The 14,038-nt window shown below is 38.0% G+C and overlaps 1 protein-coding gene across 8 annotated transcripts in view; it reads right to left on the bottom strand.

The window, feature by feature from the left end:
* The window catches only part of DTHD1 (death domain containing 1), a 109,228-nt gene that overhangs the window by 54,025 nt on the left and 41,165 nt on the right, over nucleotides 1-14,038 (bottom strand). For 7 of the 8 annotated variants that reach the window (XM_077136570.1, XM_077136571.1, XM_077136565.1 and 4 more), the window contains 2 exons: nucleotides 5,976-6,140; nucleotides 4,415-4,704 (listed from right to left, as the gene is read on the bottom strand). In XM_077136570.1, coding sequence (XP_076992685.1) covers nucleotides 4,415-4,704; nucleotides 5,976-6,140 — 455 coding nt within the window. The remainder of the gene's footprint in view (nucleotides 1-4,414; nucleotides 4,705-5,975; nucleotides 6,141-14,038) is intronic. The other variant, XM_077136567.1, reaches the window with a different exon arrangement.

The raw sequence follows: 14,038 nt of genomic DNA, 5'->3' as shown, positions 1-14,038 counted from the left end.
AACAATAGAACTTAGATAAGGCAAGTTGGACAAATAAATTATACTATTCTATGTACTTTTTCTCACACATGGCATATTTAAAGAGGAAGTAAAAACAGAACAAAAACAGGCCCTTTTCCTTGTGCTCAGCATATTCTGTAGATAATTCATAGTAATGTACCACAGTAGTTGTTCAATAAATCCTTGTCATATTGGGACAGATTGTATTTCTATTTGGAGAGTTATTAGATATTGCTTATAACAAAATATATTTTTCCCAATAATGGGATTGTATTAGGTTGAATTATGTAACCCAGAAAAACATGGTCTTAATCTATTCCCATGGGTATATAGTCATTAGGAATAGGATCTTTTTTAGATGTTATTTTTAGTTAAGGCATGTCCAACTGAATCAGGATAGTGTTAACCCTATTACTGGAAGCCCCATACGAAATGACACAAGGATGAAGCCACCAAGGAAGCTAGAAACTAGAAATCAGTGGAACCCAGAAGAGAAACCGAGGGCATTGCCATGTGACAAGAAAGCCAAGTAACCTCTGGAAAAATCATCACCTGGCTGACACCTCAATTTTTGACCTCTCCTCATACCAAATCCATAAGCCAGTGAATTCCCATTGTTTCAGCCAACCCATTTTATGGTATTTGTTTTAGCAGCTGAAAAACTAAGACAGGGGCATTGGAATATTTTTCTTTAATGGCATATAAGAATAAAGCACAAATGTAGGGATAAATGCTTTTGCTGAGAAAGGCCAGATTTTATTTTAAATAGGGAACCAGATAAATCCTATTAGAACTACTGACCCCATGGTATTTCTGTATTCTTCACTAATTGTACCCTACACCACCATCAACTCTTGCTTGTCTTATTGCAATGGCTCATAACAGACTCCCTGCTTCTCCCCTTGTCCTTGCATTGGATCTTTCCAACAGAGCTAAATTCTAACTCAGATCATGTCACTCCTCTGTTGAAAAGACTTCATAGCTCCCCATTTCATGTGGAATAAATGTCAAACTCCTGGTATGGCCTATGACTATGATCAGTCTTCACTTAATCTTCTACAAGGCTCCTCTTCTTCCCTCTGACCCAGACACCCCAGCCTCCTTGATGTTCCTCAAATACACCAGTTCCTTTGTACTTTTGTTATTGCTTCTTTCCGGGACAGAGTTTCCTGAGATAGGATTATGGCTTGCTCTCTTGCCTTCTTTGAGTCTTTGTCTAAATGTCTCCTTCTCAAAAATGTCTTCCCTGATGACTCTATTTAAAATTCCAACTTCATCACCTGCTTTGAAATTTCCTATACTCTTTCCCTGCTGTATCCTTCAATATTTTACCTTTCTCTCTGTGAAGCTGAGCATTTGCTTATTTACTTATTCTCTGTCTCCTCTCTCTAGGATATAATACACATACGGGGAGTTAATTTTGTTAAATGAGTAAAGGACAGTCATTTCAGTTTCCTACACATGTATCTGGGAAAATCAATTTCCTGGGCCAAAGCACATTTAGGGGAACTTTGAGGCACAGGGACCTCAATAGAGTGCAACTAATTGTTGCATGTAAAACTAAAATATAATTATATAATAATTTTGTAGAAGCACTTCCCAGCACTATTTGGATTTTGTCTGTAGTAGGGGCTTGGATATCATTTAATAGGATGCCTAAGTGCTAAACTGAGCTCTAACCTGGAAAGAATATTCTATCTTGTGTCCAGAAGAAGGCCAGAGGCCAATGAAAAACAACAACAACAAAAGGAAGAACACATCACTCCATTTGATTTCTGAGGTGTAACAAGAATCTATGTCCTCTGTATTCCATTCAAAAGAGTTATATTAAGTCTATACAAATGTATATAAAGATTGGCATTTCTCAAAGGACATTAGTCTACTTTCATTAACTAAGGCTGAAATATTTTTAGCCACCATTAACACTATACTGTTAAGTCCTTTTTGAGACCTCCGTCTTTGCTTTTTTAACATATAGTCTCTGAACTTCTTCTAGAGACCAGGTACTGTCCACGTGCTGGGGAATGAATGGCGTCCACCAATAAGGACAGTCCCTCCCCTCATGGGATTCTAGTTAGAGAAACTGGTCTTGATCACACAATTAAACAAAATAGAAAATTTAAGCTGTAGTAAGGGCCACAAAAAAATAAGTACCAGAGACCATGATTAAGTACCAGAGAGCAATATGATTAAGGTGGGTGGGGAAGGCTTCCCTGAGCATGATATCTGATGTGAGCTCTGAAGATACAAAAGGAAATAACTGAAGATGGGGGTGGGGATAATCTTCAGGCTCTGGCTGAATTTACTTGAGATGCACAGAGATTCCCCATAGGCCCTGATGGAAGGAGGAGGTGTCAATTCTTTCCTGAGAGTCTTTCTGCTTTAGGTGAAGAAAAACCCAGTGAATCTCCAGATTTGATCATGGGTCTCTAGGAAAAGCAAAGGAGAGAGAGTCTCAGCATCCTGCCTGATTCATGTTCCCTGAGTGAAGATATGATCTTCATTCTCACATGGAGGAACTGCACATGCTGGCTATCTTTGGGCATTCTGAAGTTAGCATATGCTCTCCAGCCCCCATTATAGGCAACAGTATGTCCAGTGACAACGCCTAGAATAACAGCAACTACCTCTTATTTAGGACCACAGGTAAACACAGCTGGCAGTCCCAAGGACTACAGGAAAATAATTTATATCATTAGTTTGGGCAGGACACTTCTGGTTTTTGACTATCCCTCCTTAGAGATATTGTCTCAGGGTAGACACTGTGGTTTCTGCTCCAGAAGCCAAGGCAGAAGGGATCTCGTCCACCCTTCCTTCCTCTCTTCCTCTCCCTTCCCTTCCCCTTTTGCTGGCATCCTTGTCACTCACTAAGTCCTGTCACTGGCTCAGATGACTGAGATCCTGCATGTGAAAGGGAAAGGGACACTTCAAATTGGAATACTTTGACCTCACTTATTCTGAAATACCAGAAGGGCAGCCTCAGCTTCAAATCTTATTGTTTTTGTAGTAACAAAGATTAAGAGTCTTAAAACCATTTCCTAAATCTTGGTGAAAATAAGCACCATTCAATTCAATGGGATCCACATTATCTTTTAAGTGAATATAGAACTTAAAAGAGAATATTACATTAAGTCAAGTCTATGGGGAAGATTCCTGAACCAGAAGTACCCACAAAACACAATTCTGAACTCTCCCCAATACCCCAAACCTTTACACATACAACTATTTAGATTGTATTCTGCCCCAGAGAAAGGAGTTAGAGCAGATAGGATTGAACTGAAAAAGTAACTGCTGCCATGGCAACTCTCTCAAAGATCTTTTTCTCTCTTCTACACAACTGTTTTCTCTCCAAATTTCTTCTTTTCCTTTTGTATTTTTTCATTTTGTCTCTTCTGTTTACCTTCCACTCATTTCTCCCACCTCTCATGCAGGCTCTAATATGTCTTTAACCTGATTTCTACCTTCAGAATTTTCATCTATGCATTCACTCACCAAGTATTTATTGAGAGCCTTTGATGTATTGAGTACAGGGCTAAACTCAGTGGGTACAAGACGACTGACACAGTCAATGTGCTCATGAAATTTATATTCCAGGGAAGATCGCAGTATATATATATATATATATATATATATATAAACATCTATGTTATATATGTTTCATATACACGTATGAAAAAACTTAAATACATAGGCAAAATACATTCAAATTTAGATAGTATCTATAATGGAAATAAAAATAGCCCCAGATAAATATGGGGATGAGAGGTAAGCAGGGGTGTGTCAGCCAGATCAGGGGTTCTTGACCTCTTTTGAGCCATGGATCTCTTTAGCGTTTGGGGAAACTTGTGGATTCCTTTTCAAGATTAATTTTTTAAATCCATAAAACAAAATGTTTAGAATTACAAAGTAATTACACTAAAACATAGTTCTATCCACGTATCTCTTCAGCTCTGCTGACTCCAGGTTGGAGTTGATTCTGTTGGCTGTGGTAAAGAATTTGGATATTATTTTATGTAAAATTAGAAGTAATTATAAAACTTTAATTGGGAGAGTATTTATGATTTATGTTTTAAAAAGATTACTCTTGTTCTTGTATGGAAATAGATTTCATGTGAGTAAGAATGGAAACAGAGGAGCATTTAGGAGGTGACTGCCTTGGTCCAGGAAATAGACAACAGTAGGAAGGCAGCTGTTTTTGAAGGAGTGTTACTTAGACTCTTCCCCTAAAGAAACAAGAATTCTCCAAGTAGAAAAGGAAACAACTGTAAAAGAAGAAGTAATAAGTCTTTTCCTCTTCCCACTTCCGGAATGTCCTTTCAATCCTCTGAAGTTTTCCTTAGAGCACAAGTTTAATTAATTACAAGGTTGTGACTTGTAGCCTATTCAATATACAGAAAGGTTTCCTTATACTTACTTGTAGCAAATATATTTCCAGTAAACCGTAAGAGAAGCTGTTCTCCTTCTTTTAACTGGAAATGGCGAGAAGGCTCTGGAGGACCTCTAAACCCTTCCAATTGCAAGTTCTTAAGCTCCTGGCTTAAATCCTTATAAGCCACCACTAAAATAACTGCTCTATGGGGATTGTCTTTCTGGTGATACAGTACTATGCAGGCAGTGGTGCTGAGTGTCGCTTCTTCTAAAGATTTCACAAAAGAAATCAAATGGCTATTCTCTATCCTGGAGGAGAGATGAAGCACAATAAACCTGCAAGGAAGAAAAGAGGTGTGAACTGGGGGATATACAGCCTTAATAACATTACTGATATCTATCACCACCAAGAAAAGGGTCATTATGTTCCAAACATCTTTTAAAATCAAGCATTCTGATGATAAAATGGCTAAGTTCATAAATGTTTTTAGTAAACATCTTGACAGTTAGGAAACCAGCTCAACTCAAACAGAGTTCTAAAATACATGTTCTTAAGCCCAGAAATCATATAGTCCCAGCTCAACTCTAAAATATGGCCACATATTTTATATTAGAAAATATTGCCTCAAACAAATAGAAGGTAAAGGTGGTCAAAATAATCTATTTCCTCTCAATAGGATGCAGAATATATATCATGGAGATTGAAATAGCCATCTCCTTTCCCTTTTTGGTAAGGATTGTTATGATGGGCCCCTTTCCCTGGGCTGAACCACTCATCCCAAATTCTTATTCAGAGAATTGCCCTTGACTATTGAGACCTCTCTCACCCAGGGAAGCCCTGTCCCCACAGCCAACAAATAACTAATTCAGTGTAAAACCAGCCTCCTTGGTAGTGCTACTCACACCCCAGAGCAACTCCAAGGTATCAGATTGATAAACTGAAACCCTATTTTCGACTCCTCTTCATCTGTCTGCTTCCTTCATTCCTTTACAATATTCACCTGAGAACATTCCCTGAATAAATCATTTGCATAAGCATTCTCATTTCAGACTTTGTTTCTAGGGAAACTGGCCTAAGACAATTGTTTGTATAAGATCTATTATGACATCAAGGCTATCTTTCGACATACAATTTTCCTCTCTTTATGAGTGCTTCCCCCTCATGTCCCCTAAAGCTGTCTAAAAACTTTCTCATAATGGGCTGTCTAGAAAACATGGAAGATAGAAAACAAAATGAAAGCATTAAAATACCAAATTCACTCTATTGATACAGGTAGTTATGAGATGAACATAACATGAACATTTGATTGTTACCTCCTTGGAATTTCAGAAATGAAGGTGCACTTTTAAAACTATTTTGGAGTTTGAATAAGTCTATAGGAAAAAGTGAATGTTATGAGTGGTTTCCGAAAGCATATACCTCTCATGAATGAAATTAAAATTAGCATATTCATGTCAATTCGATTTGTATTTTAAATATATCCTAAAGGACTCTATATTCTTATTTGAGGAATCTAAATCTGGCTTCCAATTTAATTTCAGTAAACATCAATTACAGGCCATCAAGTTATAATACCATCAACTTTTATTATTTACTACTTCATTACCTTTCTAAATGTTCATGCAGTTCAAAGGATACCAAGCCATTCTGCATAGTTCTCACTACAGTATCATCAAGCCCAAACCAACCACCATCTCGACTTCTAAATCCCAGTAATTTCAAAGTTTCACAGGCGTTATTCCCAGGTTTTCTTATGGAAGCACTTTTTATCCTAGATAATGACAGCAGAGGAGAAATTGGTGAAATTTATATAGTATAAAGCATATTTAATTCATTCATTTTCTTATTAAACCGATAATCCAGTCAAAATTCATTACAGCAAATATTATTTGCCGGTCATTATACTTTGTATTTGCACTCGTAATGCAAAGATAAGAAATATATAGCCCTTCTCCTGCAGTGGTTCACAGTACTACAATATTATCTAATTACAACACAAGGAGATCTGTACGGTAATTAAAGGAAGGTACAAGATGGTTTAGAAGCAGAAGCGAGATATTCAGGCAAACTAGAAAAATGCAAATGCTGACATGTGAAAATGACAAGCACTGTACTACTGGCAAAGAGGTCTGAGGGAACATGAAACAACATGAATAAATGTGTAGACCCAGATGCTTTAGGATATCCAAGCGTGAGAACAAAGCATAGCTGAACCCATTAACTGGAGCAAGATTTCCTGGTTTCAGACCCTGGGTGGCTCTACTTCTTATTAATTGTGGGATCATGAGAAAGTTATTAGATTTCTCTGCATCTCAGTATTCTTATTTTTTGTATGTGACTGATAATAGTGCCTACATCATAGAACTAAATGAGTTAATATAGGTGAGAAACTTGTAGTAAGTATAAATGATATCAGTGTTTTCAACCTAATTCCTAAAGCAGACATATCAGCCATTTAGGTTTCATGTCCAACTCTTCATCTTGCTTAAACTGCCCCCCTCAAAAGCCCTGAATGAGCCAGTTAAGTGTACTTTCCTCCAACCAGTGGTGGTTTGACTAACAATAGACCAATTTCCAAAGTCCAGCCAATTTGATTCTTTCTCTTTGGAATATGAATTAAGAGGCCAAGAGACTATAGTTTATTGTCAATTTGCTGTGGTGAGCTGGGCCCTGAAAATAAGTAAACAGTGAGATTATTAAGAAAGGAAAAGTGGAGCAGATGCTAGGAAAGAAAAGGAGAAAAATCATGATGAAAGAATCCTTGTTCTACAGATGGAGAAAGCAGAGATTACCTATTTTAACCTTACAATAAATTCTTTTCTTGAATTAGCTTGAGTGAATATTTGTTCCTAAAACTAAAAGTAGGTGGGTTTTTGATAATGAACACTTTGAGGGAAAAAATAACCTAGTCTAATGATGCTACAATACACAAGAGAACAAATTTGTTCTAGCCAAATACTAAGAATGCATACCCAAGAGTAAATCTCACATGTTTACTTGTGCATAGAGTTAGAGTTGTAGACTTAAAACCAGATAGTTTCACAGGGGACTTCCCGGGTTTATTCATTTTATGATCCATGGATTAGGAACTGAACCAGATTTAAAATGTCTATTCCAAAATCTTCTTAAACGGTAATAGTTCCTGGAGGGGACCAACCAAATTAAAATCAGGAGAATAGAAAAAATTAACATTTAGCTTATGGTTTTTTTTTTTATAACCATAGATATGATAAATTATAACAACCTTCGGAAATTCATACTTTATATTCCATAGGAAGGTATGCCAAATCCAGAACTTTGGGTCATTTATTAGAAATCTGCTTAATTAAATACAATATTGATTTCTTTATTCCTGATACCAATTATTCACTTTTTCTACCAATACCCTAAATTTTCTTTGGGGGAAGCCTAAATGTCCCCAACAGTAGTGAGCTGATCCTACTCCCAACTCCAGGTGGGTAGATAACCTGAACCACACAGTGCATTTGTCAGTCATCAGTGCTGTTCACCAAAAAATTTCATTTCCCCTCCTTCTGGGCCACAGATAGGGCTACACTTCCTGGTGCCTATGATTGGGTGGAGCCTTGTGACTAGTTCTGGTTAAGGAATCATGAATGAAAGATCTAGATGCCATTTTGAATACAAGCATTTAATTGCTGATGTGGGTCCATCCAGAGCTCTTTTCCCATTGGCCACCATGAGCCATGTTCCAGATGGTATCAATCTGTTACACAAAGACATAGAATGAGAGTGACAGAAAGACATCCAACCTTTGAATGTCACAGAATGTGCAAGAGTATCAATCATTAAGTATAAGCTCATGGGATTTTTTTTAATCATGCTATAACCAACGTAATCAGACTTGTCTAGTACATCTTCCTTCTGATCTCAGGGTTCTCTTCAGCGTTGGGTTTGTGAGAGATTTGGAATAAGAATCAGGCCCAAGGCTTTTATGCATCCTCTTGGTAAAAAAGATTTCTCTTTTCCAGTGTACTTGATATAGCCATATTGCCTGCATGAGAGACAAGCATGTCAGAGACTGTAACTGGCTCAGAGAAAAGCAGAAAGGGAAAGACAGAATGGATTCTTCCTGGTTCAAGAAAAATCTAAAGATAGCTATATCCACAGATTTTTAATTTGCATGAGACAGTGAATTATTTTTGCTTAAATATTTTAGGTTTGCTTTTCTGTCACTTACAGTCAAAAGAATCTTTGATGAAATAAAAACCAAACTTAGACTTTAATTAATATGGTAATAGGTACAACTCACATTCAAATTAAATAATTTGGTGGGATCTTTTTTTGTCCCAACTGCTGTTAACAACTCCACAACTAAAATTGAGAACTTTAACAACTAATATTGTCTGGCAGTGAAGAGCCCTTGGACAGCCTCCATAAACAAACAACATTTTGATGTACTAACAGTTCCATAAAAATGTGATCAATCTTTATCAATACATTTGTTTATTTAAGAATGGTCAAGATGTGTTTTGCCTGGAGGTTACTCTTACAGGAATAAACACTCTGAATATACTAATTAAAGTTAACCTGCTACTTTATTTTCAAAATCAATAAAATATGCAGATTTTGACAGGCAGTCATATTGCCAAAGTTCTCATACTCTATTTTACTTTCAGAATATTTATTCTGTGATATGCATAATGCATGGCTATTTAAATATGAATGTCATTATTGTTTTAGGATTAACTTTTCCTCAGAAAACTAAAATTTAGTTATTAAAATACTGATTTTCCATGGTAGGCTGCACTCTAAAAAAATATTCTTTCCATTATAAATTATGCATGTTGATTCTAGAGCTTTTTAAAATAGAAAAGTAAGCAGAGGAAGAGAGTCTACACTTACATCACTTAGAGCCAAGCACTATGGTATGTTAAGGAATTTCTGACAGTCTTTCTTTTTCTGCACAGTTTTGTGTTCCATTTCTAAAGCATGAATATACTGCATGAAGAATTATGTATCCTAATTTTAATATCTGTAACCAATGTAATCACCTTTGAATATCAATTTAAATGACTTGAGTCATTACCACAGAGAGGAAAAAACTCTTCTGAGTCAACTATCCTTTGCAGTTATAGGCACACGAACCCTTTGCAGCCTTAATCAGTTCAAACTGCCACATTTTTCCAGGGAGAATAATCTCACAGAGGAAAAGCTGCAACAACTAAGCAGCCCATGTATGTTCCTTATTTTTCTTCATTTTTCTGCTGTTGCTGTTTCACTACTCTTGAAAGCAGAGATCCTTCGTGATCTGATGTAAAGCTGCTCTCCTGGTGTAGTTACCAGCACATGCCAATATTCGCCCATAGTTTTCCAAGTATAAGGAGGAAAATTAAGAGAACTCTTTACCTGTTGTTATGCTCACATGTAATTCAGTTATTTCATGGTGCGCTTGAGCTCTCAAAGATATGAACCTCAGTATGCCCACTCAGGCACCTGGTCCAAACTCCGACATAATGACACAGCCATTTTTGCAAAGGAATATCCAAAAAAAAAAAAAAATCCAAAAAGTGCTAGAACTGCCTCATGTCTTGTCCAGAACCTGCTTTCTTGATGAGGCTGGGTCACCCATTCAAATTTCCCTCTCCCTTATGGCTTCTTTTCTTTCTAGCTGATTTCAGAATGTCCCACTCAACCCAACTAGTGCTGCATCTCAAAAACTAAAAAAAAAAAAAAAAAAAGATCATTTCAATTGCTTTCTTCTTAGAGGCTGCTTCCTCTCTGCAGATTTATTTATGCATTCCCAGGGACAATCAGTTCCATCTACTAAGAAGAATATTGGTGAGGTGGATGTATTTTCTAGAACTCTGAGTTACAAGTAGCAGAATTACAAAATGATTCAATTATAATAATACTGATGTGTTTGGAACAAATAGACAAAAGTGGAGGGCTTCAGAAAAAGAACCTGGAACATGGATATAAATGTCATCTTTATCTCCTCTCTATGTCTTTTTTTGTTTGTTTCTCTTTTTGTTGGCCATTTTTTCTGCAAGTGGCAGGAAATAATGCCACTAACAACTCCTGAGTTTTATATCCAAAGAAAATGAACATAATCTTTCTGGAGTTCAAGATTCTTCCCATGTCCAAAATTCCAGGCATTAAGGAAATTCTGATTGGTTCATTTGGGGATTGATAGTTTCATTGTAAGAAGGGGTATGGACATTGAAGAACATGAAAACTCCCACTGGATTCACATGGACAAAAAGAGCAATTTCCAGAAACTATGGTGCAATTCCCAAAAACTAATGCAACTGGGTGGACAGAGTGATATTTTTTCACTATAAGCCTTTATCAAGTTTGTGGTACCCCATTACAACTCTCCCAGACAAATGCCTTAATGCCGCACAATTAAAGGACACAAAATATTCTTCCCCAGATAAAGATCAACTCTAAAGTGCCTCAATATTTTGTCTCTTCAAGTGGGAATAGATATATTCCCAATAATTTGTCAAGGTTAGTTTCCTTCTGTTTTGAAAAATAAAATTAAATACTTTCTCACTTGGCATTCCAGTTCAAAGGTAACATTGCATACTCTTAAGTACAATGGTATATAATAAATGTTTAAAATATTTCCATGATACTATCTCCAAGTTTGATAAGTAAGAATAGTCATATTTATTCAATAAGTATTTAATGCAAAGTTTGTTGAAACAACTTACGCTTTTAAACAAAGTTTACCTGTGTTGACAATATAGCGCTAGTTTATGAGCACAAAGGAAAATGTGATGTGTAACTTTACTATCCTTAAAAATATCATTTCTTCCTTAAGCTGAACATCTGAAATATTTTAAATTTAATATTAGAGGCACAACAGTATAAACGACAAACTGAGGATAAATAATCTGAGGAAACCCCCACCCTAATGCAAAACAACTAGATCTTGATAAATTTGTTTTTTTGATACATTTCTGTCTTTCATAAGCAGTGGGTATCTTAAAGTCATTTCCCAAACTGTCCTCCAAAAGAATGTGTGAAGCCAAGGTTGAAACTGAGGGGGATGCCAGACAGGAAAGATAGGGTTATTATGAGGACAAATTCCTTTTCAGAAACTGAGTCAGGAGCATGAAACTGAGGCAGGCAAAACCAATGACGAAAACCCACTGGCCCCTCTCACACCCAAACTAACACTGTTGATGGAAAACACTCTTTTTCCAGGTAACCAAAGGTAAGAATGGGAAAACAAGTCAAAAACAGCCATCAGCATCTGGGAGTCATGGTCAAGAACTTTAGCTGTGAGGCCAGTTCAAGCTGGACTCCAGAACAAGTGCAGAAAAGACTAACCCAAGGACCCATTGGACGATCCCTTTTGCCCACTCCCCTCCAAAAGGCACCCTCCAGTGTCCTGGCCCTCTTGGCAGGGTGCCATCCCTTCTGCCAACCCCGACTCTGTCACCGTCCCGGGACAGTTACTGTCTCCCTGGCATATATGTATTGGTGCCCAATTTGGCCAGGGAGCTGGGATGAGACACATGTGCAGGGCCAATACCCATTGAGACAAGTGCCGAATGGTATAGATGACCAGGGACGTCCAGCAGATTTCTCTTCATCCACACCACCTTCACCACCTCAGACTTGTTCAATTGGAAAAACAACAAATCTTCTTACAGAGCCCACCACGAGAGAATTACCAACCTTTGTGTCTCCATTTTCACCACCCATAACCCCAACTGGGCATACATTCAAGCCCTTCTAAATGTCTTTTTAACCCCAGAAGAGAGACACTCAGTCTTGGAAAAAGCAAGGTAAGAAGCAGAGACAATTTGTCAAAGAGTTTCCCACAACCCCGTTTATACACTGCAACCCCATTTATGTCCCACTAGTGAAAGCCATTCCTGAGACTGACCCCCTTTCTTTTGCATCCCTCTGGAGGATAGCTCCCAGGCCATTTTTGCATTTGAATGGGAGGACCCATCAAATAGCCAAAAACAGTAATAGGTTTGAATAGTGCTGCCACAAGGATTCAAAATCTCCCCCACACTGTTTGGGCAACAACTGGCTTAGGATCCGAGGGAAATTCTACATAAAGATAAAGAAAGCCAATATTTGTGGTATGTAAATGGCATTTTAGTTGCTTAAGGGATACTGTTCTGTTACTAAATTGTTTAGGAGCCTTAGGATATAAAATCTCTCAAGGCCCAGCTAGTAGAGCAAGAAGTCAAGTATCTGGAATTCCAGATGGTTGGGTGTTCTATTTTGCAAGCTGGCAGAATGTGATATACAAAAAACAGAAAGGCTTTTAAAAAGGAGAATGTATTAAGTTGCAAGCTTACAATTCTAAGGTCATGAAAATGTCCAAATTAAGGAACTGGCAAGAGGCTACCTTCACTCAAGAAATGCCCATGAAACTCAGGGTTTCTCTCAAATGGGAAGGTACATGGCGAGATTTGCTAGCCTCCTCTTCAATGGATTCCCTGGGGCTTGGTTTGTTCAGGTGGCTGTGGTTGCACTGAGCTTTTTCCAAAATGGTTCCCTCTTAAAGGGCTCCAGTAAGCAACCCCACCTTGAATGAGTGGAGACACATCTAATCAACTCAACACATGGAGCCATCTAATCAAAAGTTATCACCCACAATTGACTGGGTCACATCTCCATGGAAACACTCAAAAACCTCCCACCCAGCAACACTGAATGAGGATTAAAGAACTTGGCTTTTCTGGGGTATACAATAGATTCAAACTGGAACATTCCACCCTTGGGATCCCAAAAAGACATATTATTTCTAAATGCAAAACACATTTATCCCATAACAATGTCTGAAAGCCTTAAACCATTTCAGTAACAATACAAATATAATACAGCAGAAACAGTACAAAATCTCATCAAAGTCAGCTATAGGCATAGTCTGTCCTAAGGGAAAATTCGCCTCTGGCTCCGACCTGTAAAACTCAGAACAAGTTATTTGTTGCTTACATACAAGGAAGAACAGTCATAGGACACATTTTTCCATTTCAGCAGGGTACTTGGAAGGAACACAGGGGTCACCAGACCCAACAGTTTTGAAAATCTGCAGGACAAACTCCATTAGATTTCAAAGTTGAGAGTCATTTATCTTCCAGGATTTAGAAAGTGTCAGTCCCATCCTTTCCAAGGGCCTATGCAGCAGCCCCCCCTCTCCAAATGCAATCTTAGGGGACATTGAGGAGACCACCTTTTTATTGGATTCACCCTCTCCAGCATAGGGGCCCCACTTGGGCTCTCTGCCACCTCCAGTATATACGCTGAACCCCTCCATAACAATGGAGTGGCAGCCAGGCTCTCTCTGACCCCCAAGGAATGTGCTCCACTCTCTCCAAAGCCTGAGATAGCACGACTCTTCCACTGCAAGGAGTTGGAAGGCCCACCCTTTGCCTTCTGGGAAAACTCACCCTCTCTAAATGCTTGGATGGATCCATTCTCCTCACTGGTGGTCTCTTAACTTCAGACTTCAGCTTCCATGGTTCTGCCTCTGAAGTTATTCTGTCTTCAGTTTGTCTCTTTTCTCTTACTTTTAGTCCAGACTGGCAGTGGTTCCATTTATACAGATCCCACAACCCTCTTGTTGGTTTTCTATGTAGTAGGCAAGGATCATGCCTATCAGACAAAAAGGAGTTTCCACAAATCCTCCCTGGACAACTCCATCTCCAATTCTGGCTTTTTCTGAAACAGCTGACT

Source organism: Tamandua tetradactyla, chromosome 19 (genome assembly GCF_023851605.1).
Source record: "Tamandua tetradactyla isolate mTamTet1 chromosome 19, mTamTet1.pri, whole genome shotgun sequence".
Taxonomy (NCBI): Eukaryota; Metazoa; Chordata; class Mammalia; order Pilosa; family Myrmecophagidae; genus Tamandua; species Tamandua tetradactyla.
Note: the sequence above shows the minus strand (reverse complement) of the source record. Positions and strands in the feature narration are given on the sequence as shown.